The following is a 23,259-nucleotide window of genomic DNA, read 5'->3' on the forward strand; positions in this document are numbered from 1 at the left end:
TAGCAGCATCTCAATTCTGGAAAGAGATGTCATTTACTGGAAAGTTCTTGTTGTTTACTAACAACCTTATTTTTGGAGGAGTATAGTCAGTAGATACCAGAAAATGCTGGTTATAACGTGTACTTGCTATGGACTCTGTTTAAGAAACTACCTTAAATTACAGGAATAATTGATCGCCTTGGACAACTTAATAATATAATGCATATGAAGGAAGAGAACCTTAAAATGAGATTCCGAGACACACACTCTGCTCTTATGTGGCTAAGAAAGAACAAAGAGAAGTTTAAAAAAAGAGCCTGTGAACCCATGATGCTTGAAGTAAGATGATTTACTTGCATACCACTCTGTTAATGGTTAGATTATTTATGTCTTGCAACACTTTGAGAATGACTTGAGGGCTTCTAAGACACATCTTGGAATGTCCTGCCAAGTACATGCAGGATACTCATAATTCCATAGGCAATGTAGTACTTGAGTTATGTGGGATGGCACCTTTCCTCCTCAAGAGCATGCCTATTGCATGTTTCCTTTAAGGTGCAACCAGTTATTATCCAGTCTTACTACTTAAGACTTAAGTAATTCTTAGTTGCTGCTTAAAAAAGCAGTGGTAGTTACCAGTTATCTCCCCTTGCAGCACAACCTGCTCAGCTGTGGTTACTTCTTTCTGTGATTGATCTCCGAGTGTTTTTTTGGTTTGCTCTACCCAGCCATCCAGAGATGTGGAAATCTGTTGCTAATTTTGTTTTGTGTTTTAGTTTGATTTGATAGCTGCTGTACTAGCTAGTAATAGCAGGGCTAAATTTTCAAAGAGGACATTGGGTTTTTTTGTGCATTCCTCCTCTTGCAATATATGCTCTGTATAATGCGAAGAGGATGAAGATCTCCAGTTGCACTTCTTTTCAGAATTGCAAACTTATTACTAATGTATTGCTACAATTTAAATTAGTATATTAGAATATTTATATACAAATTCTTACACTTTGTACATGTACTAGGACTGCTCAAAATTACTTTTATTTAGAATAGAATCCTAAGTATTTCTTGTTATTAGCAGAACTTTGAATTCTTTCTGAAAGACCACATCAAGATAATTTTACAAATGCCTTGATAAGGATGTCTTTACTTTTAGTTAAGGCCTCATTAACCTCTGTAAATTCAATTGGTGTTTAAATTTGTTTTTTCTGTGTTGAGGTGTAACCCCAAGCCAGCAGTCAAGTCCCAGGCAGCTGATCGCTCACTGCCCCACCCGCAGAATTGGGTAGAGAATCAGAAGAGTAAAAGCTTAGACAACTCATGGGGTGAGATAGAGACAATCTAATAAGGAAAGCAAAAGCCATGCACATGAGGAAAGCAAAACAAGGAACCAAGTCACTGTTTCCCCTGGGCAGACAGGTGTTCAGCCATCTCCAGGAGAGCAGGGCTCCATCACTCATGAAAGTGACTTGGTGTCCTGGTTTTGGCCCATGGGCAGGGTTAAATTTTTTGCACTGGTCAAGAGGATCTGTGGCTGAGGGGGCATGGCCAGACCTTATTTGTTCCATACCACCTTACCTCATTGTTGAAGGTTGAGGATAGGGACTCTTTCTTTTGAGAATGCATCCCTTTCAGGTTGGGAGAAGTAGTGGTCAGGGACTTTTGGTGTAAATTGTTAGTCTTACACCTTTTGTTATTAAATAATTACTGGTTGCTTTCTGATCTCATTGCTGTTTCCAGTAAATTGTTCTTATCTCAACCCATGATTTTCACCTTTTTTTGCCTCCAGTTCTCAACTCCATCCTGCTGGAGCAGGAAGCAGGGAGGGGACATGGGGAGTGAGCAGTGGCATGGTTTTAGTGGGCCTTCTAAATTGAAGAATAGCATTTCTAAACTATGACCTTTGGGGAGCCATCACTCCAAATGTCCCTCATTCCTTCTCCTCCTCTCATGCTATATGCTGAGCGTAATGATCTGGGATATCCCTTTGGTGAATTTGGATCAGCTGTTCTGGCTCTGTTTCCTCCCAGTCTCCCATGCACCCCTACCTTACTGCTGTGGCAGCATGAAGAGCAGAAAAGGCCTTGGCTCTGTCAGAAATAACAACCGTCTTTGTATTATGAACCCTCTGTTCAGCACAAATCAAGCCACAGCCCCATACTAGCCACTGTGGAGAAAATTAACTGTGCCTCAGCCAAAGCCTGTATATTTTGGTATCATATAAATTAGTCTCATGTGCTTAAAAATTCAAAGCTTTCAAACTGCTGTTAACTATACACAGCCTTTGGCCAACTTTAGATAAATTGTGTAGTTTTGTGTAATTTTGCCTGTGTGTCATGTATGGTGACATAATGTCTAATTACTCATGAAAGTTAACTGAAAAACACAAACATTAGCATTTCATTCAGATTTGGAAAACTTCATCCATTTTAAGGGTGTGGGATTTTTTTCTTAGGAATTTCAAGACACCTCAGTTTGAGGAGTGTGGTGTTTTCTGTTGCTAATTGAAAAACCTTTACTAGTGCTGGAGCAGAGCCATTAGACGTGAGATGGGGGTGGTTGCAATTGTAAGGTCAGGATGGAGCAGGAGAGGGAGAGGTGGTATGGTGAGAGATGGTGATAACTTTGGGAGTACTGAAAAAGGTTATGGATGGCTAAAAATTAAGCACAATGACCTGTGACTTACAATAGGTTTCCTTCCATGAGAATTGGTTGCAAAAAAGGCAGGCAATATGTTTTTGAAGACATTGTTCTTTTTTTCATTAAATGTAGATGTGGGCATCATCTTGACTATTTAAAATGTTTTTGGGGGTGGTAAGTCCAATTGTATTAAATCACTTGCTCATTACCTTTCTTTATTAGATCAATGTGAAAGACAGTAGACATGCTAAATACATTGAAAATCACATTTCGACCAATGACATGAGGGCTTTCGTTTTTGAGTGTCAAGAAGATATGGAAACATTTCTGGTGGAGGCAAGTTGGCACCAATTTTAAAACTTTCTTAGGTACTCAAGTATGAGCCCTGAACTTGGGAGTATACCAAGTAAATCTGTATCACAGCAATAGATATCTGTATCATAACAAGTAGGTAATGCAAAGTGTTCAAATACTTTCTTCAGAATTAAGGTTTTCTTAAAGCTTAGACTAACTGGTGGAATGCAGAAATATTAACAAGATGTGTTTTTTTAGATTTTTTTCTTTGGCCAGGCAGTCATCACTTAAGAAGAAAATACTGTGTACAAGAAATTGGCTAGAGCAGAAATCTACAAATTTAGTACCAAAATTTTCCAGTGCCCCTTGACTAAAGAGGCAAGAGACCATCTTTTGTGACATGCAGTGGTACAAGCAGCAAATCAAGCTTGTATTTTCTTAATACTGCTGCCTCCTGAATCAGTGAGGAGATTGTTCATTTTGAAAGTCAGGCAGATGATGCAAGAGGAGGAAGCCAGAAGACACAGTATTAAACTATCACAGTGCTTCCCAACTACAGTCCACACAACTGTGTATTTAGTGACAAGCTGTCCTGCAATTTTTGAAGACTCATCTGCCCTTTGCAGAAGCTAATCACTTTTGTATTCCTGGACGATAGTGGTGGTATCTCAGGTTCTAGGGGCTTATCTTGCTTGTGTGGTTGTGGAACTCATTTCAAGGCTGCTTTAACCAGCTCAACTGGTCTTTCATTTGTATGATTAGCTCTTTAGAGTGAGCACTTGGCTCTGGATTTTTGATTGCTTTTATTTTCTCTAGCATGTAGTGCTTTCAGAGACATTAATAGAGTTTTCTTTTAGAGAATTTGGTTATTCCTGAGCCAGAGTGAATTTGTGAGTTCTTCCAGAGGTCATCAGTTTAAAGTAATTCTGACTCTGTGAATCAATAATTAATATTTTATTTGCATATAGTGAATTTTCCTGGTCTTTACCAACTAATCTAATATAATCTAAATATAGATGCGTGATCATCAGAAACTAAGAGTGAATGCTGTATGTGCACCTGCCGAATCATGTGCTGAAAATTTACCATCAAGACCTATTGAAGAATTACAGTATGTATCTGATTGTATTGGGGAAATGGTTTTAAATGCAGTGGGTTTGTTTTGTTGCTATATATTAGAATTTTCTATGCAAATCAAATTTTCACCAGTTCAGTTCTGGGTTAGTGAGACTTTTTTCTGACCCTTCAGTAACTGCTGAACTTGATTTGTGATGCTTGCTTTTTTTAATTTCTTCTTCAGCCGGTATGGATTTTACTCATATTTACGAGAGTTGTTTGATGCTCCTCATCCTGTGATGAGTTACCTTTGTTCCCAGTACCGTGTTCATGATGTTCCTGTGGGAACTGAGAAGACTAGAGACATGATTGAAAGGGTAAGGTATCTGAAGAAGCATAAACGCATCTGTGGTGTGGAGTTTTATTTTGGAAATTATTTGGCAAGTAAATGTTGAGAATGCAAAAAATTGCTTTAGCAATTTTATTTATCCTTTTTATTTGCCCTGTAGAAGTGGGAACATTTCATGATGGGCTAACATATTGCAAGACATTTTAAAAAATTCAGTCACCTTAATACAATACTTTACAATACAATACAGAAAGATACATTTATCTTTCACCTTAACCAGTTCCAAGTCAGTGGCCTGGTTTTGGCCAAAGACAGGGTTGATTTTTTGCAGTAGCCCATTGGGGGAGTGGCTGAATAATCAGTGTGCCAGGTCTCCACATATATTGACCATAGCCCCCATACCATAGAGGCTTTACTTGCTTGGTTGCAGTGCATGTTCCACAGTTACGGATAACCTGGGAAATACCGTCCATGGTTAAGTACACCCCTTGATCACCAGCCCATCTGTATGTTGCATCGCCTCCCTGATGACCTGAGGCATCATGGGCCATGCCCCCTCTCAGCTACTGCAAAAAATTAACCCTGCCTTGGCTGAAACCGGGACAGTTGTGTACCGGAGTCTGAGCTGTAAAGTAAAGTGAACACTTTTTACTAAACCTAATTGACAGAATATAACTGATGCTGCATGTATAAACTGAAAAACGTTTTTAGTCAAATAGACCTTATCCTATGGAAGCTTTTTGCTTTGTCTAGTTTACTGGACATTTTTTCTCTTTATGTATCTTGAGTTATAGTAAATCTTTGGTTATTTATAATGTCATTTTTGACATGAGTAATTTAGAACTAGCAACTCTGGTATTTTTGTACCTTCTTTTTTCCTACAGATGCATTTGCTTGACTAATACATTACAGCTCACTTTATGGTTTCATCTATTAATTCTTGAGTACTTTGTTTCTTTGTTACACAGGATGCATGTGTAACATGTTACATATATGAAGCAAAGACAATCCTTGTTCACGATGCAGTACAAATACCAATGGTGTTTTATTGGTGTCTGTAATATCTTAACAATCAGACCTGTTTAATTAGTTCTGGCAACATACTCTGACAGGATCTCAATAGTTCTTTGCTGACCAGTCTGAATTACAGGCATAATGCTGCATTAAACTTAGCATCTTTGTGCAAAGGTTGTTAGTAAGTAAGTCTTGCGTAAGCTGAAGTTTTTTTACTGTGGATTTTATCAAGTTTATTCCTTGTTCTGAAAAGTATTGCCTTAAGTAATGCTTTTGTCAGATTAATATTCTTCCGTGTTTCTTAGGTCATACAGGAAACCAATCTGAGGCAAATGTACACAGCAGAAGAAAGATACGTTATTAAAGTATCTTCTTATACAAAACAAAACCTCTCTAGTAACACATGCTTGAGGGAGGCACAGTTTCTCACTACTTCAGTGGATACAGATGAAAGAGAACAGTTGGAAAACCAACAACAGGTAGAAATGTATTTCTGTAACAATATGTTGTGAACTACTGCCAGTTTTATCATTCATTAAGCAGAGCCTACTTGCATATGTTAGTATGGTATGTAGTAAGAATGCTAGTGGTGTGTGTTCTTTTATTTCAGGACATCAATAGTATGTTAAAGTCGTTGGATGCACGTTTGACTGTACTGTTCGACAGACAGAAACTTCTGGAACACAAAGACAATAAGCTCAGGCAAGAGAAGAAGGCGCTTTTAGAGAGAGGAAACCAAAGAAGACAGTTGGAATCAAAAATTGGTGTGAAGTATGATAGGTAGGAAACAAGCTATGTTATCTATGAAAAATGAACCATTTTTAAAAGCAAAGATATTTTTGATTTCTCTTACTGCAGTGTGCTTTTACCCTTAAACAGTAACCAGTAGTTGTGCATCAGTCAAGACAAGGAAGGTGTTTAGAAATTACAATCGTATCTGATACAACATGTAGCGATGTTCCAGATGCTTCTCTGTAATAAAATCATAGGATTCCAGTTAGATATCACTGCATGTATTTACTCAACTATTAGGTTATTGTTCTGATTTTGTAGCACATCCCTAGATAATACCATAATGTTCATAAATGGTACTAAGTAAGCATGTCAGGGATTGAGTTAGACCCCAGTTGTCCATAGTATTTTTCATTACATGTTTTTTGTTTTAGTAGGCCTGTGCAATTGGTTTTTCTGTCACTCTGTGTCAAAAGGCAGAATCTGGGCATGGTTCAACAGGTGTTTCATTTAAGCTCACAATCCCAGAAGGCAGTGTAGACAACATTAACATACAGTCTGGATCTTTCTTGTTGCAATTTAGGAACACTGTCAATTCTTCTACTATGCATAAGAGAACTTTTTTCCATCCTGTCAGTGGTTTCCATGGTGGAATGATACTGGGCTGTTGTTATTAGTCTCTTGTCTATGGTGAACAAACCGAGCACCCTCATCCTGTGCTGTAGAGCCTGTGTTGTAGCCCCTGACCATCTTGATTGCTCTCTATGTTTGTTCCAAGTTGTTGAGGTTTGGCAGAGTGGTCCAAATTGTATGCAATGCTGAACAGAGAGGAGAAATCACTCATCCTGCCTGTGCTTCTACTCATGCAGCCAAGGACTGTGTTTGCTGCCAGGGTGCACTGCCCGCTTATGCGCAGCTCACTGTCCACTAATACCTCAAGCCCTTCCTTGCAGAGCTTTGCTGCAGCCAGTCTGTCCTGAGCTTGTATCGCTGCCGGACCCATTGTCTTCCCAGGGCAGGACTCTGCGTTTGTCCTTACTGAATCTCATGAACCTTCTGTCAGCTCCTTTTCCAGCTTTAGCAGACCCCTCTGAACTGCAGGCTCCCCCCAGATCAGCATCTAAAAACTTGACAACAGGGCCTTCTCTCTTCTCTTCCATGTCACTGGCAGGAGTGTTAGAAGGACAGGCCCCAGAATATAATCCTTGGTACTGACTTGTGGGCAAGATACAACAACCAAGAGTGACCATAGAAACACGTTTTTTTACCTATTTAGTCTTCAATTAATCCAGACACTGGGAATGCAAGAATAGTGTGGGACATGGAACTGAAAAAATGAGGGAAATGAGTCTGGATCCAGCAGACTGAGAGGAAGGTGGAGCTGATGCAAGCTGATGCTCCCACATGTATCCAGTAGTGAGGCTAATCCTTACTTGCCACTAGACACACACGGAACACATCTAAACAGCGTATGTGTATGTAGTTACACATAGCACAGTGGGCACACAGAGCAAATGCAGCACCGGTGGCTGCCTCATGGTTGTACTCTGTCTGGGCAGGATGGGGTTACCCTGGTACAGTGTCTGTGCATATCTGTGGGCAGTGGGGATCCCATTGGCAGCTGGTTCCAGACGCTCTGAATCTGCACAGTAGCTAACCCTGGACCTCTGTCTCCTGAGTTGCTGGTACCTGGAAATGCAAACCCCTGAGGTGGTAGCCCTGCTTCTGTTGGCCTGTACAGACTGCCTCCCTCACCTGTGTGTGCCTGCATGCTGAACTGGCTGTGACTCCCTAGTTCCCCAGTAGCTCATTCTGTGGTCCTTGTCTCAGAGATACATAGGTAATATATATGACCATAGGTAATGTATATGAGCCATGACTCCCCCAGTCTGCACCCCATAGCCAGTACCCCTGTCATCTTACCCAAAAATACATACACATGGCAGCAGTCTGCGTCAGCTAGGCTGGTCCCTCCAGTAACCTTCTTGTGGTGTCACCCTGAGTGACCCACATACCCTCTTGGCTCCCAGGCCACTTGCTATCTAGTGTGTCTTGGTCTTTATTAGGGATCAAACACTCTCTTGCATGCTTGTACCGTGGTGCTGGCACCATGGACAATTGCATCATCCCATTCCTGTGGCTGTCACTTAGGTACACTCGCTCTGGTCTCTCCAGCCAGCTGCAGCCATTACAGACAAGTAGCCTTCCCCTCTGACTTGTGATTTGACTACAGTTGCTTGTACTTAGACTTCCATACACGAGTACTGTGGTGAGCCTGGGTGAAGCCAAGATGTAGGGTATTACTTGGGCTTCTGCCAGCTGCTGTTGTCTCTCTTTTATGTGTGTGCAGGTGAGCTTTTATCACATACCCTAACAGAAAGCTAAAATTGACATAAGTGGCAACCCCTTGATCTCCTGTCACCTCATGGTTTTACAGTTGGGTTCATGAGGTATGGCATGCCCTTTGTAAATGGTTGGTGAGTCTCTGATCACCTTCTCCGTTATGCCCCTGAATTGCTTCCTGAGGGGACTGGCTCCACAGTTTTCCCAGGGATCAAAGTGAGAATGATCAGTTTGTAGTTTCCTGTATCATCCTCTTAGGCTGTTCAGCAGTTTTGGAAGATCTCCAAATGCTTTGCAGCTCACTAAACATCATGGTTCCTTTTACGTGTTCTGAAGGTCTAAAACAAGTGAGAATTCTGTTTTTCCTGTACTAAGATGAGGATACAGTACCTTTTTTTGGCTAGAATATGTAACAAGAATTAAGTAAACTTCCTGAACTCTCTTGTGTTGTATTGTTGCAAAGAACTATCAGAAGAAGACAAATATCATTCCTTACACTGATTTTTTTAAAAAATTCTGTAATTTGAAATTTAAAGTAAAGGACTATGCTTGCTGAGTGATGCTGTTAGTAGCCAAAAGTGGAATTTCTTTAACTTATTTTTTTGTCTTTTGTATTTCTTTGGCTTAAAGTGCATAGGTTGGGAATGCCTCTAATATTTGGAATGTTTAGGACTACAAATTCATATTCTTGATAACTGTTGGTTTGTCATCAAATTTAAGAATTTTTGTATTTTTAGTACAATTTATTTTTAATTATTTTTATTATTAGTCAAATATTGATTCCTCCCATAGTTTAAGACAGCTGGAACAAGATGCTATCGACCTAGAGAAGGAGTTTCAACTGGCAAATGTAAAGATCAAAGAAATAAACAAACAGAAAGCAGGACTTGTTAGTGAATTGATGCATCTCATAAAGGTATGTATTATTAACTTGGTATGTGTTCCACTTTTATGAAAAGTCCAATTCTTGTAATTTAAGTAGGAGGCATGCAACATTTGGATGTGTTACTGTCAATGTTTTCAAGCTAGCTTTCTTGAACTACTGAATAATCTTTTTCCATTTTTCATCTCCTTTTAAATTTTTTTTTCAGTTTGCATTCTGATAATTATTTTTAAATCACTTAAGAGAATTGAAAACTGTGTCCAAGTTCACACTGTAGAAACTTTGTGTTAAAATGACACATAGTAAAAATCTCAGACCTTGGCTCACCATTGTCGTCAGATGCTAGCACTCAAAATTTTATCTTGTAGGTCCCATAAGTCTGCAATTGAAACCTTATCATCCCTTTCATTATGGGAGAGGATTTGTTTGTATTTATATGCTGATCATAAAAAACATGGTGTAAACAGCTGCTTTCAATGCCCCATGTTTGTAGCTACCCTTTAGACAGTAAAGAATCTGTTGCTGGTTTTGAAGCCTCTAGACTGTTCCTGAGGCTGACTTGTTTGAAAAAAACCCAAACATTTTAAGGTCAGTGCTGTCAAATCAGGTTCTAGTGATCATTAAAGCCTGTTACATAACTTCCCAACCACAGCCTCATTTTGTTGTCATGTGCTGTTCCAGTTAAGACTTTAATAAGAGTTGCTGTACGCCTTGTCAATCAACTGCATTGTCATTACAAGATGCATATGTATTTTGTGTTTATTTTTTGACCTTTTTCCATCTCTGTGACATACGACATCCACCAAAATCCACCTGTTGGATCCTTCTCTCTGAGAAGCAGTTGAGATGGCCTTGGCTTTTCTCATATTTCGCATATTGGTATATAGTGAAGGGAAGGAGAATGGGGGGAAGGAGGGTTGATGTAAAATTGTGGGTTGGAAGTGTGCGTGTGTATATATCTATGTATATGTATTTATATATATTTAGTTGAAATTATATATATGTATGGATACATGCGTGAGTGTGTACATGAGGACTATACATCTTGGGGAGCTTGGGTCACCACTTTTTCATTGAATTTGACAGCAGTATTGATGGGCTGAACACAGTGTGAGATTGTTATGACTAGAAGGACTGGCAGTTTCCAAAGCCCAGTAGTGATTATATCAGTTTTGAGTCTGGTGAAAAAACCGATGCTCTGTTTTCCTGTGTGTAGAGGATCATACCACTGAACATCGTCAAAGTAACTTTGGCTCTTCAGATAACAAGAATGACTGCTGAGAAGAACAGACTACAATCAGAGTACAAAGCAGGAACTGTACAGCTAAGAGCTGCACAGGTAACAATATTTATGAATACCAGGGTATCTGTTACGAAAACATCTCACTGGGAAGCCTTTATGGTGTTGAAAAGGATGCTTCTGTGTCTTTGTTTAGAAGTGGGTGTTAGAACTGCTAAATACTTAGCCTTGATTTCTGTAGTTTGACTTCAGCCTCTTGATTTAAAGGAGAATAGTAGCTTTGCCATCCTCTATTAAGACAGCTAAGGTGCTGTGAAAATGTGCCAAACAGTCATCTTATCCTGGATCTTTTGTTATAATGAGAAGTGTGTAAAAAGGCCAGCTGTTAATCAATTGCTGTTCTTCTGAGTCTGTCCATAAACAAGTAGCTCCAACCCACATGCGAAGTACAAGCTCAAGATGAACCAGAAAGTGCAGCAGCACAACAGAGCTATTTTACCTTTCTTTATAGCTCATTTCTTCGTACTGTAATTAAATGCCTAGAAAGCTATGCTGTGTTCAGATAAAAAGTCTGAGGAGTTAGTTCCACAGCAAGTACTCATTTCTAAGAGCAGAGGATGCTGTCATTGCTCATGGATTGCTGCAAAGGTCAATTTTTTGTATTTGTGTAGTAGTACAATCTTTCAGTGCGCTGGGGAATAAACTGTTAAAGAAAAGGGCAGTAAGTTGGGGTTTTTTTCCTTGTCTTGCAAGAGTCCAGTCAGCTATAACCTACTAAATCAATTCGATCATAAAGATAAAAGTAAAATCAGAAAGCAGCTTGAAAGGTAGGAGACAGTTACTTTGCATGGACAGATATTTCCAAAAAGAATGGCCTTAGCATGCAGTTAGAAAACCACTTGAGTTACAGTTACCACCACTTGCAGGAAAATTAGGCAGAGGAGAACTTTCTAAGAGGAGCAGAAAGTAACTTGAAGACAGAGACAAATCCAGCATGTTACTTAGAAAACCACTGTTGCACAAGTTCTCACACATGATGCATCTTTTGCTCAGTTTGTTAAAGTTCCGTGAAAATCACTTAATTGCTGAAGCTCAGTAAGGAGTAAGAATGTGTTACAAAGCCATGAGCCTCATGTCAGTAATGTCCATTGTAACTGGGAAATTCATTTAATGTTTTTAGTTGTCTCTGCACACATCTTCATCATCTAGGGAGTAGCTTGGTCTGGTACATAGTTAGATGTCTGGTCAGATCAGTAGACAGGATTTGTGATTTGTAACATTCTGATAATTCTTAAAAATAGCCTCCTTCCTAATAAAAGGTGTGTATGAGTCAAATGGAGTCCCAGTGAGGCCCCCTCAGGAAATCAACAGGAACATTATCATTGCCATGTACTTTTAAATATATAGAAGGAATAAGGAATCAAAACCTGTGTATTTTTATTTATATTTATCTAAATTTTATTTTGCATATGGCCACTGACAAAAGTCTGGCAAAGTTGAGTGAAAATTGAAACCTAGCTTGTTGAACTGTCAATGTATTTATTCTAGTACATGCTTCATAGTAACATCAAATATCTATTGCTTTCTAGTCTTCCTGTTGCATACTGAAGTTTCTCCTGCCAAACATGTGTTTTCCTCTTCACTGAAGAATTTTACTTACCTTAGCTTGGATCATGCATATTCAGTATTGAATCTGTTTCAGATTTTAAGTGCCTGCAGATCAACTTGAAATCTTGTTTCGTGCAGCTCTGCAGAGCTCCCTTCAAGGAGGAGCTTTATATACAATTGAGAATTGAGATTCCCTTCTTCATATAATTCAGAATTTATTTAGGCTCTGGAAATGATCAAACACATGAAGCTTATGCTTTTTGTATAAAAAAAAGTCTGGGTGCCTCTCACAGGATCTTTTGCCTTCATTATCATGTCAAAACATTTCAGATGAAGCCAGTTGACTTTTAAATTTGTGGGATCCAAAATACTATTACAGGGCATGTGCAGATATCGAGGGGAATGTAACCATTGTGCTCTACAGTTGTATTTATGCTAATTCAGTATAACGTGAGATCTTGGCTGTAAAGAAAAGGAGGGACATTCTTCCTTTATTTTTTTATCTGTACAGCTCTGATGCCAGTCCTTGCAACCCATGTAACATTTCCCTCCTCTACAGTAGACTTTGTGAAGTGGAGGGGGTGATCTAAGAAAAGCTGCTTCTAAAATTTTTCCAACTTTCCTGAAAATACCAGTGCAGTATAGAAAAATATTTTTACAGTGTGTTTGTGGAGATCATGAAATGCTTATCTGCAATGAACATATCTATTTCATAGTACTTGGTGGAGAGAGAAGGAAGAGCAGGTTTTTTTGAGTTGATACATGCTGAGAACAGCAACCCTAACTCTTGTGAGTGTGAGATGATCACTAATGATCATACCGGTTATAACTGCTTCTGTTGTATTTAGTAAGTAAAGATCAACTACATTTCCAAAAAGTAATGAGGGTGACTATCAGTGTCTGTGTCCTGTATTTTAAAACTGTTGAACAAGCATTTCTCTTACTGTATGATTTCCAAATGAAAACTGATTTTTTTTCACCACTGGAGGGCTCCTATATTTAGCTAAAGTACACAACAATAAAACTTGGGAAGGTACCTCTTGAATCTACATGCACACTTGTAAGTTGAGAGAAAATAAATTTAGCTATTTTAGAAGAACTTGCTTTTGATCAGTTTACCTTGGCATCTGTTGACTTGATGAGCAGAGAGGTATAATGAGTTCTGTTAGTTGAAGCAAATTTTTTGATATTTTAATAGTCTGGTTTCACCTACTTTTTCTGCTTCAGATGTGGTTTGTTGCTAGTGTGCTAGTGTTAATTCTGGAAATTCACAATAATATTTTTTTTAAGAAAGTTTTTTTTTTTTAATTATCTTTTAATATTTCTAACAGCAACGTTTTCATGAACTGGATAATAAGAAGCAACTTCTTTATGAGAAGTGCGTGGAATTGATGAAACAAGCTCGACAGGTCTGCAGATTGGGTCCAGGTCAAGATTTTCCAGAAGAATTTCAAGTTGTATGTACAAAAAGAAATTTTCACATATCTGTTGAATTTCTAACCTCTCCTGCAAAAAACAATTGTCTATTTTTTATTAGAAGGCTCCCAGTAAAGGATCACATGTACTTCTGTTATTGTCATTAGCCTTTTAAAGCACCTTTAAAATAGTGCTGAGATGCCCTTTGACTACCACTTTGTTTTGTGCACAGGGGAGAGAAAATTTGATCTGTGATTTCAGTTGAAATCCACAGCGTTGTATTCACAGAAATAAAAAGAGGCCATATTTTTCTAGCTTCCTGCTCTAATGGAGCAACACAAAAGAGCCGAAGTCTCTGCCCAGCCTCCTAGAAGTATTCATTTGCATGGCTTATCTAGCCATGTCTTGTACCAAATCTCTGAGTATCTCTGCCTGCACAAGTTGGGCAACTAAGGAGCAACTAATTGTGTATCTTAGTTACGTAATAGCACTTCCAACCTTATTTCTCTGTTCAGAACAGTTAGTGAGGGAATCTTGCTATGTTAAATTTTGACTGTGTGACACCCTGATTAAAAGTAACAGAATTAGTTTATGGTTTATCCAATTTATTTATTTATTTTTAGAAAACTTGAATCCTTTGTTAGTATTGCTTTGTAACACATGCAATCCTTTGTCTTGTAGGCTTTTCAGACTCTTCCAAACACATTGGAGGAAATTGATGCTTTTCTGAGTGAAGAGAAAACCAGGGCTTCCTGTTTCACAGGCCTCAGTGCTTCAGTATGTTCACTGCTTTCCCTCCACCCTCTCTCTCTGCCCCTCTACCCACATTGTACTTCCTTCCCACTCTGTGCTAGATCTCTTGGTATAATAAGTTAGACAGCAGGAACAATGTGCTGTAAATGCATTTATTCAGATTTCAAGTAGGTTCTTTAAAAAAGGTGCCTTTAAAAAAAAAAAGTTGTAGTAATCTGAGAGAAACAAAGCTTTACAGTTTCTTTGCTTAAAAGATAGAAACCTATCTTGTTCAGTGTGCAGTGCAGTAGTCTGTGTAATTGTGTTTGAACAGTATTGGTGCAGTGTGGTATTTTTAAAGTCAAGGTTAGAATTGCCAAATATTTTGCTGACTGATTGCTTTTTATTCTGGCAGGTTGTTGAAGAATACAATAAGCAAACACAAGAAATACAGCAGTTGACAGAATATCTAGAGGGAAAGAAAAATGAGTTGAATAACTATAAGCAAAACATTTCACAGGTAATAGCTCAAGTTATCACGTCTGTGTCATTATAGCCCTACATCATTGTAGGAATGTATGTACAGAAATAAAGGGTATCATTTCAGATTGTCTTGAGTGCAAACTGAGATGTTACCTCCCCTAATTATGATGTTTTTGCAATTTAAATGCCATCTCCAGGGGAAAATTCAGTTCTTAAATTGATTTTACATGGATATGTCTACTTTTAGGTCAAAGAAAAGTGGCTAAGCCTCTTGAAAGTGATGATTGAACAAATTAATGGAAAGTTCAGTAAGTTTTTTAGTTCTATGCAGTGTGTTGGTGAAGTTGATCTTCATATGGAAAATGAGGTATGATTGATTTTTTTAGTTTAACATTCATATTTTCTTGCATGTTTTGCTCACATATTGCTAGAGAAAAATAACAAGTCATGTGGAGATGTTCTTTTTAAAAAAACACTGAACTTCTACTCAATGCTTTGGTGTACTAGAACTGACTTACCAGTCTGATTGAAGGCAAATGAGTCTCTATCTAGATGCATAGGGCTTCACCTCCTGACTTTTGGAATAGGCCTGCAACTTACAGATCTTGGTTAGAAACCTTGTATTTACTTAACAGTTACTCAGATTTTTGAAGTTTTTGATCTAAATCTGTATTTTTAGCTAATTTTTGTCCTCCATTATCATCTAAATCTTCTATTACTAGGCGTTGAAGTGATTTGGTTCTACATGTAGTTTCTACTGGAGTCTGGGGACATTTTGTCTATTCTGAAAGCAGTTGTCATTTGGCCCTATTACCTTCTCAGTAAGCCTTACAGGTAGAGTTTGCCTCTGGTGAATAGTTTAAAACATTAGTAGAACTTGGGGAGAAATACTCAGTGCGATAAACAGGAGAGAGAAATCTGGTATTTTGTTTTAAGTTGATTGCTGAAATGATGATTTCAAGACTTTCATGTGTTAACACATAGACTACATTATAGTGAAAGTTTACACATAATAATTTTTTAATCTTTTTTTTTTCTGTTGTAAATCACTCAAGCAGCTTTTCTTAAAATAGCAGTGGCAGTTATTACTCAGGGCAGAAGAGTGATTAATAAGGCTCTTTATGTGAACTGCATGAAAAATGTTTACCTGGAGACTAATAATATGAAACAGTAGAACACTAAAACACAGACTTTTCAGGTCTTTTGATAATTACCTAGGCAGATCTATATTATATAAAAACTATCTTTCAGATAAAAGTATGTTGGGAGAGAGAACACAAAAGGAACAGTAAAGCAGTTTAAGAGCAAAAGGAGTCTGGAGTGCCTTCCAGAATCTCTGCTTTGGAAGGTCTTGCTTTTCTATAGTAAGGATGTCACAAATAGTTTCAAGAGATTAGCTAGTGGTACTGTGCTAGTGAGTAAAACTTCTTTCCTCAAGGGATGAATGGCCACAATCCAGAAGGGTGGATAATCTGTTCTTGAGTTTGTATTCCTTACCCTTCTCTTCAGGAAAATCTTCTGCCTCACCTGTAGATATGAAGAGGGAGACTCTTGAGGTAGAATTACTTTTTGTTAGAAGTATTTCTGTGACACTGAAGTTCAAGTCTCTGTTAGTCTGCCTTGTAGGAATCTTGAGATACGTGGATGTTCTTGGTGACACTACCTACTATCCCCATTGGATAATAGGAGGAATTGGACATTAGTAGGAATTTCTTCACAGGAAGGGTGATTAAACATGGAATGGACTGAGGAGGGAAGTGATGGAGTCACCATCCCTGGAAGTGCTTAAGGAATGACTGGATAGGGCACTCAGTGTCATGGTCTATTTGACAGGTTGGTGTTCAGTCAAAGGTTGGGCTCTGATCTCAGAAACCTTTTCCAACCTAATTGATTCTGTGATTCTGTGTGAAATGCTTCACTGGGTTCTTCCTTAACATCCTAGCAGAAGCCTCTGTAAACATTCTGATTTTACTTGGTAACACTTAGTAGCCAGAATTCGGACTGCTAGCCATGATAACCATCACATTCCTTGATTAACCACAAGGAGTTTTGAGCATCATTTTTGTCAGGTTTTGGAATGTCTGGCAGTTCTACAAACTGGCATTCCAAATAGTCTGGCAGTAGTCAAGGTCTGACTGATGCCATCATGGCTGTGTTGGACGTGAATCTTTTTTAACTTGGTTTTGCTAGACTGTATCTTGTTCACTTTTTCAAACCTAGTTTCAGTCTGTGCCAATGTGTCTGAAATTACAGTGGGTCTAGAGAACCTTAGATTCTGGGTTTTATTTCTCCTTACATGAAGTTGTAATCAGAAAAACTCAAAGAATCACAGATATTCTAAGTTGGAAGGACCCACAAGGATCATCAAATCCAGCTCTTAAGTAAATGGCCTTAAATCCAACTCTTAAGTAAATACAGGGATTGAACCCACAACTTTGATGTTGTTAGCATCGTGCTCTGACCAGTCAGGCTAACTCAGTGGCCACGGAACACAACTTCAGGAATAATAGAGAGTACTCTGAAGACTTCTTTTTCGTCTTATGCATGAATACATTTCTTTTCATGGTCTTTCTTTTGAGCCACATCTATTATCCTGATACCTTGCGTCATTGGCTGAGGCTAGTGACAAGTTTCACTTTCCTGTTAAAGAAAAGCCAGGGTTGGAATCCTTGTGTGTGGTTTTCCTGTTGAGGTATGAAAAGGAAATGGCTGTCCTGGTGGATTTTGGGCTGCTTGTACTTGAAGAAGTTCAGATTGGTATTCAACCTACACACACACCCCATTACTCCACTGTTCAAACTAATAGTATCCTAAGGCATTGTTTTTCTGATGAATGGGATTTATAGGGGCATTGCTTTCTCCTTCTAGCCAAGATTTTTATTTTCCTGTTGATGTTCTTACTGTGGATGAAGCCTTTCTTAACAGCAATTAACAAATCGTAGTCACGGAGAAGGAATGGTATTGGAAATTCTGTAACAGAAGTAGACGAGAGTTAAGGAAAATAGATGAAACAGAGTTAATATATTGATCTTAAGTTGAACCTGAGTAGTTGGTAGACCCGTATACATTTGTATAAATGTCCTTCAGTTTGCATGTCATCATAAAATAAGGTGTAATACAAAGAAAATGAGTTTAACAGGTGGTGGCTTCTACAGGAGGAGTATGAGAAGTATGGGATTCGCATTAGAGTAAAATTCCACAGTAGCACTGAACTTCATGAATTGACTCCGTATCATCAGAGTGGAGGTGAGAAAACTGTTTCTACTATGTTGTACCTGATGGCTCTGCAAGAACTCAACAGATGTCCTTTCAGGGTTGTTGATGAAATAAATCAGGTGAGAATCAATAGTGCAGTATTGTTCTTTCTATGTACAGATGCTTATGACATAGTGGAGAGAACAGACTTTTTTTTTCTTTTCAGGGAATGGATCCAATGAATGAGAGAAGAGTTTTTGAAATGGTTGTGGAAACTGCTTGTGAAAAAAGGACATCTCAGTACTTCTTCATTACACCAAAGGTGTGTGGCAGAAAATTAAATAGAAGTTTAAAATGTAGGAGAATTGGATTTTGTGTGATAATACACCAGTAAACACTGTATAACTTACCGCTGTTTTACCTAAGAATCTTGGATTGAAAGGTAACTGAGAGGATTTGTCCACTTTGAGGACAATCAGGAAAGAATTCAGACAACTTAGACCAAGGTTTATCTCCTCAAAAACCCACTCTGGACTTGTGGCCTCACTGGAAGTATAATGTGTTAATCACCAGTGGACAGGATTACCATGGAAAAGGTTGTAAAGGTAATGCCTCTAGCTAACAGAATTCAGACGGTAGCAGAGACCAGCTTCCAGATGAGTTAGATGATGATACTGGAGGAGGAGCAGGCTGGTGCTGCTGATGTCTGAAGAAGTAGAAGAGTCCCACATCATTACTGGAATAGTTTTCCTGTATTAATCTGAGGCTTACAGGCTCAGAAAAGGTGAGATCTGTGCTCTGAGAGGGACCAGTTTGATTGTACTCGTTGGTCAAAATTTAAAAAAAAGTAGTTGACTTACTAGGCATGCAGTGATGCAATGCCAAGGCTTGAATGGGGTAAATAGGCTGGCTGTTCACCTGCACCTCTAACAGAGACTAATGTTATATTCAGCTTGATCCAAGACAGATTGAACAGTAAAAGTTACTTGTACACCGGGGAGACAAGCAGTCAGTAGTGTGCTGGTTTTTATTAAGATATCATCTTATCATTCTGTATCCTGTTAACACTGTATTTTAGAAAATCTGGTTGGTATGTCCTGTTTTTTCAGTAAATAGCAATTGAAGGGTCTGATTAAGGCCACCTTGTAGCATTTACCTTACTGGAAGAAGATAGAAAGTAATGCTTCTTGTTCCTTCTGATCTTGCAGTATGCTTACCTCCACGCACTTTGGTCGTTTCCTGACCACATTTCTTTATTGTTATGTGTAATTTATTCCCTTTTGTCTTCTTGTGATTCCTCTCCTTATTGGATCAGCTTTTTTGTGCACTCTCCTACTTAGAGAAAGAACAGAGTGATTTGGATGTTGAATGATAGATAGCTCAACTAACTAATGCTTCCCAAATGTAAGGAGTTGTAGAAAATTACTGTCTGGGGTCCAGAGTCTGTTTTAAAAGCTGAGTCTGTTGTCAAATTACTAAGAATAGAGACAGGGGAAAATTGAGTGTTCAGAGCTAACCAGAAAGATCAAAATAGAAAAAGCAGAAGTAAAAAAATCTCTGAAGTTCAAAAAAGCAAAAAACGTTAGCATTGTGGTAGGAGGAAACTCAAGGACAGTGTTGCACCATTATTCAGCAACAAGAAACGGTGTTATGAAGAGGTGGCTGAAGATACTCTTTGTGCCTCCTTCCTTCTTCCTGCCCCCTACAAGCAGGTGATCACCACAGTTAACATGGCAAGTTATGATGGCCTGTCACAAGAAAAATTAGTGAGAGAGCATGTCAGGTAAAGGTTTAGCTGATGAGAGTGTTTGTGTGGGTGGCATTAGAGGATAATTAAAAAGCTGCACAGGGCAAGCAGAGAAGGCCAGACTCTGCTGTTCCATGGCTTACCTGCAGTTCCTGACTCCACGCTGTATGTCACCACTTACTAGAAAGCAAGTATGTAATCACCTACTAGAAAATGTGACAATTTGTCATGTTAAGCTGAGTTCTGTGTGTGTACCCAGTGGATATAGGGAAAAGTGCGACTCTCTTTTTCAGTATGTTGACATCTCCCCTGCTTACATTTTTAAACAAGTTGCAGTGGGGAGGGGTATAAATTAATATACAGCAAAGTTGATTAGGAATATTTTATTCTGAATAGTTGTGAATCACTGTCATAATGAGTAGATGAACTGAGTATGTTCTTAGAAGTGGGTTTGAAAATTAGTATTTTTAATACAAATCTGTGGTGAAACAGACTACGTTTATTAAACATACGGATAATCACCATGTTGGGAGTTAATCATTTTTTCACTGTAAAGCAAGATTAGAATTCTAAATAATCTTAGGTTAGGTAACTTTATTTGAAAATAGGATTCATCTCAGTGCAGACAAACATAAAATTTGGTATTTAAGTGGGAAAAATAAACAACAGCATCTAGTGTAAGGCATAAATGCCTAAATGGCTGGGGAGAAGGAAGTGGCAAGTTGAGCATCAGTTGCAAGTAAATTGTTGAATGTCATCCTGAGCACTGCTTGTAATCTACAGTTTGCATGATATCTTTGTCTGCTGGGCTTGTGCTTGGCAAGGTTTGGATTATCATAAGTATCCAGCTTTGGTTGTTAAACTTCAGAAAATTAGTACAGAGGCTGGAATTACTCCAGAAGATAGCAGTGCAACTTCTAGTAATTTGATTGTTCTGGGTTTCCACCAGTGGAGATTGCTTAGCTCAGAGAAGCATAAGGCTAAAGAGAGACATAGATGTACTTAGGTACAACTACTATCTCCTGCCCTGCCCTGGGTCAGAAAGGGAAAAACATGATTCTGTGCCCACAGTGGAGTGGAGGTATTCTCTGTATACAGCAAAAAAGCAAAGAGATTGTTTGCAACAAGAAGGTACAGATTAGATATGGAGATGTTCTTCTAATAAGAATAGTGATGCTGGAAATTGGGTGAAGAATGAGTCCCTGTAGAGGGGTTTTCTAGGAACAAAAACACTTCGTTTTTCAGGCTGTAATCCTAGGGATATTGATCTTTTTGAGATCTGGGGTTTAACATAGACCTTATTCACTTTTTTGACATAACGGGGAACATCTAGCTGTTTTGACTTTGGTTTCTGTGTTTTTCACCAGCTCCTGCAGAATCTCACATACAATGACAAGATGACTGTGCTGTTTGTCTACAATGGGCCTTTTATGCTGGAGACATACAAATGGAACACGAAACACATGAGGAGAAGGCAGCGGCGGCTTACAAAGATGACTGAATAGTGGCATATAGCTATAGATACATAGTTCTACAGAAGTATTTTATTTATCTTTCTTGAAACATCTGGCTTTCAAGAATTCAGAAATTGTCAAAGAGGAAAACATGCAAAGAATTGATAATTGAGAACTTTAGCGCAAGTTTTAAGAGCCAATGTTTGACAGATTTGAAATGCATGGTTTTCTTTTTAGGTCTTTCATAGTGGTCACTTTCTTCAAAGAACCTACTTTTCTCAATAGTAGGTTTAAATAAAAATGAAGTTTATTTTTTTTTCTATTCTATCAGTTAATGCAGCATCAGAAGTGCAGGTAATTTTTCTAGGTTATCCTGGACTTACTCTGTGACTGTTGTGTTTTAAAGGTTTTTTTCCCAAAAATTGGAATTTGCTTTTGGTAAATAACTTTACCATAGATGTGGATAGTATTGCATTTCCCTATTGAAATGCAATTTTTTAAAATAAATTCAGATGATCTGTAGGAACAGAATGGTTTGTAATGGTTTGTTTTGTAAAAAGAAACCTGAAATTAATATAAAGAATATGATTCTATGGATGTATTATTGTTGAATAGATACTTTATCTCAAAATTAATAAATAAATATAATAATATTTCATTTTGTAGTGCTTGAAGGATAAGGTCTTTCTAGCACATCTCTTTGCAAGGAGACTGACAGAGTTCCAGGTCTTTGTGAAACAGTGAGCTAGTGAGCTTGCGGAAGTAAAACTAAGCAATATATAACGTCTTGTGTGTTTGTTTTTCTAAGTAAAGTTTGATACATTTTTGGTGATAGAGAAAATAGTGCTGCAGATTTCACATGTAAGTGAAACCCAGGAGGCTTTTTACAAGGAGTCAGCTGCATTGGAGTGATTGTACAGTCAATTGCTTTTCAACAGAAAGCCATAAAAATTTTTAATAGAATGTTGGCCATAACTGTTAAGCATTTGGAAATGGAGGTTATCAACAGAATGTTGAATACCTAAAACAAGGTCCTGATTATTAAGTTAACTATTAAAAAAGTAAAATTCAACAATTCGATGTCTGGTTTGAATGGGTGTTTTTCTTAACGGTATCCTGGCAACGAACTTTGCTAATGAAACTGGTATGTCAGTCTTTGATATTCTCATATTTGAAATAAAATAACCCACTACAAAATATGAGCTGGAATCTGGAAGGTTTTAGGTATTAAAGAGTAAGTATTGTAATTGTTCTTTTGAATAGATAGATGAGCCTTCAATGCAGTAGAGAACCACTCATTCTTGTTACTGCGGGCCGCTGTTGGTCAATGGAATTGTCTGTCTGTGAAATGAGTTCCTGGAGTGATTTCTGGGATAATTAGTGTCCCAACACAAGTACTGAAGAGAAGATCTGAAAGTATGGAAACTCAGGCTGTGGTCCAGAGATAATTTGGTCAGCAGAGTATCTTTGACATAATTGAGGCTACAGGCCTATCTGCCTGTCCACTGTATTGAAAGGTCTTAGTTTTAAAAGTATTCTTCAAAATTGTCTATTATCAGGGAGTTTCTCCATGTGAATGGTTTCTTTTCCTGTACCCTCTGTCATTCATATTGTTGCTGTTAACTGTTCATTTTTGTATCTCATTGCTGTTTGCAGTAAATAGTTCTTACCTCTCTCAGCCTATGATCTTTGGCTTTTGTGCCTCCAGTTCTCCTCTGCAGCACACTGGAGGGGAGGGGAAAACAGAGCAAGAGAGCAGTGTCTGGTTTGGAGAGTCTTGGTGGCGGCACTGAACTGAGGAGTACCCTTCATAAACCAGGCAGATTGGCATAGTGTCTGATGGGAGGTGTCTGACAGGAGACCTTACATCGTGGGAAGCAGGGGAGGGGGAACCTTGGCACTCTAGCTTCTCTGTAAATAACTGAGCCAGAATTACTTTCTTTACTTCTGACTCACTAAAACACAGTATCCAAAATTACTTTTCCTAGAACTTTTTGTTCCGGAAGCGTTTTTTTCCCCCATACCTTGCTAATTGAGAATAAAACCACGATTCAGTACACTGTAATTCGGGAGAGAAAGGAGACACAGAAGGAAGTTAAA

At 38.3% G+C, this 23,259-nt stretch overlaps 1 protein-coding gene across 2 annotated transcripts in view; it reads left to right on the forward strand.

Moving 5' to 3' along the window:
* SMC5 (structural maintenance of chromosomes 5) overlaps nucleotides 1-22,837 on the forward strand; it is a 41,982-nt gene extending 19,145 nt beyond the window's left edge. Inside the window, exons 10-25 of one of the 2 annotated variants that reach the window (XR_006013541.1) lie at nucleotides 164-318; nucleotides 2,836-2,949; nucleotides 3,924-4,018; nucleotides 4,208-4,340; nucleotides 5,632-5,805; nucleotides 5,937-6,106; nucleotides 9,194-9,317; nucleotides 10,501-10,623; nucleotides 13,464-13,589; nucleotides 14,230-14,325; nucleotides 14,696-14,800; nucleotides 15,011-15,130; nucleotides 17,919-18,098; nucleotides 18,185-18,280; nucleotides 18,385-18,563; nucleotides 21,073-21,158. Coding sequence is in view for 1 of the 2 variants with exons in the window: in XM_042012711.1 (XP_041868645.1) it covers nucleotides 164-318; nucleotides 2,836-2,949; nucleotides 3,924-4,018; nucleotides 4,208-4,340; nucleotides 5,632-5,805; nucleotides 5,937-6,106; nucleotides 9,194-9,317; nucleotides 10,501-10,623; nucleotides 13,464-13,589; nucleotides 14,230-14,325; nucleotides 14,696-14,800; nucleotides 15,011-15,130; nucleotides 17,919-18,098; nucleotides 18,185-18,280; nucleotides 21,073-21,210 (1,949 nt within the window). In the remaining variant the exon portion in view is untranslated. Of the gene's footprint in view, nucleotides 1-163; nucleotides 319-2,835; nucleotides 2,950-3,923; nucleotides 4,019-4,207; nucleotides 4,341-5,631; nucleotides 5,806-5,936; nucleotides 6,107-9,193; nucleotides 9,318-10,500; nucleotides 10,624-13,463; nucleotides 13,590-14,229; nucleotides 14,326-14,695; nucleotides 14,801-15,010; nucleotides 15,131-17,918; nucleotides 18,099-18,184; nucleotides 18,281-18,384; nucleotides 18,564-21,072 lie in introns of both variants that reach the window. The other variant, XM_042012711.1, reaches the window with a different exon arrangement.
* The last annotated feature ends 422 nt before the right edge of the window (nucleotides 22,838-23,259 follow it).

This window comes from Corvus kubaryi, unplaced genomic scaffold (genome assembly GCF_017639235.1).
Source record: "Corvus kubaryi isolate FWS band 111438036 unplaced genomic scaffold, C.kubaryi_AGA036_p1.0 split1-37296, whole genome shotgun sequence".
NCBI classification, from domain to species: domain Eukaryota; kingdom Metazoa; phylum Chordata; class Aves; order Passeriformes; family Corvidae; genus Corvus; species Corvus kubaryi.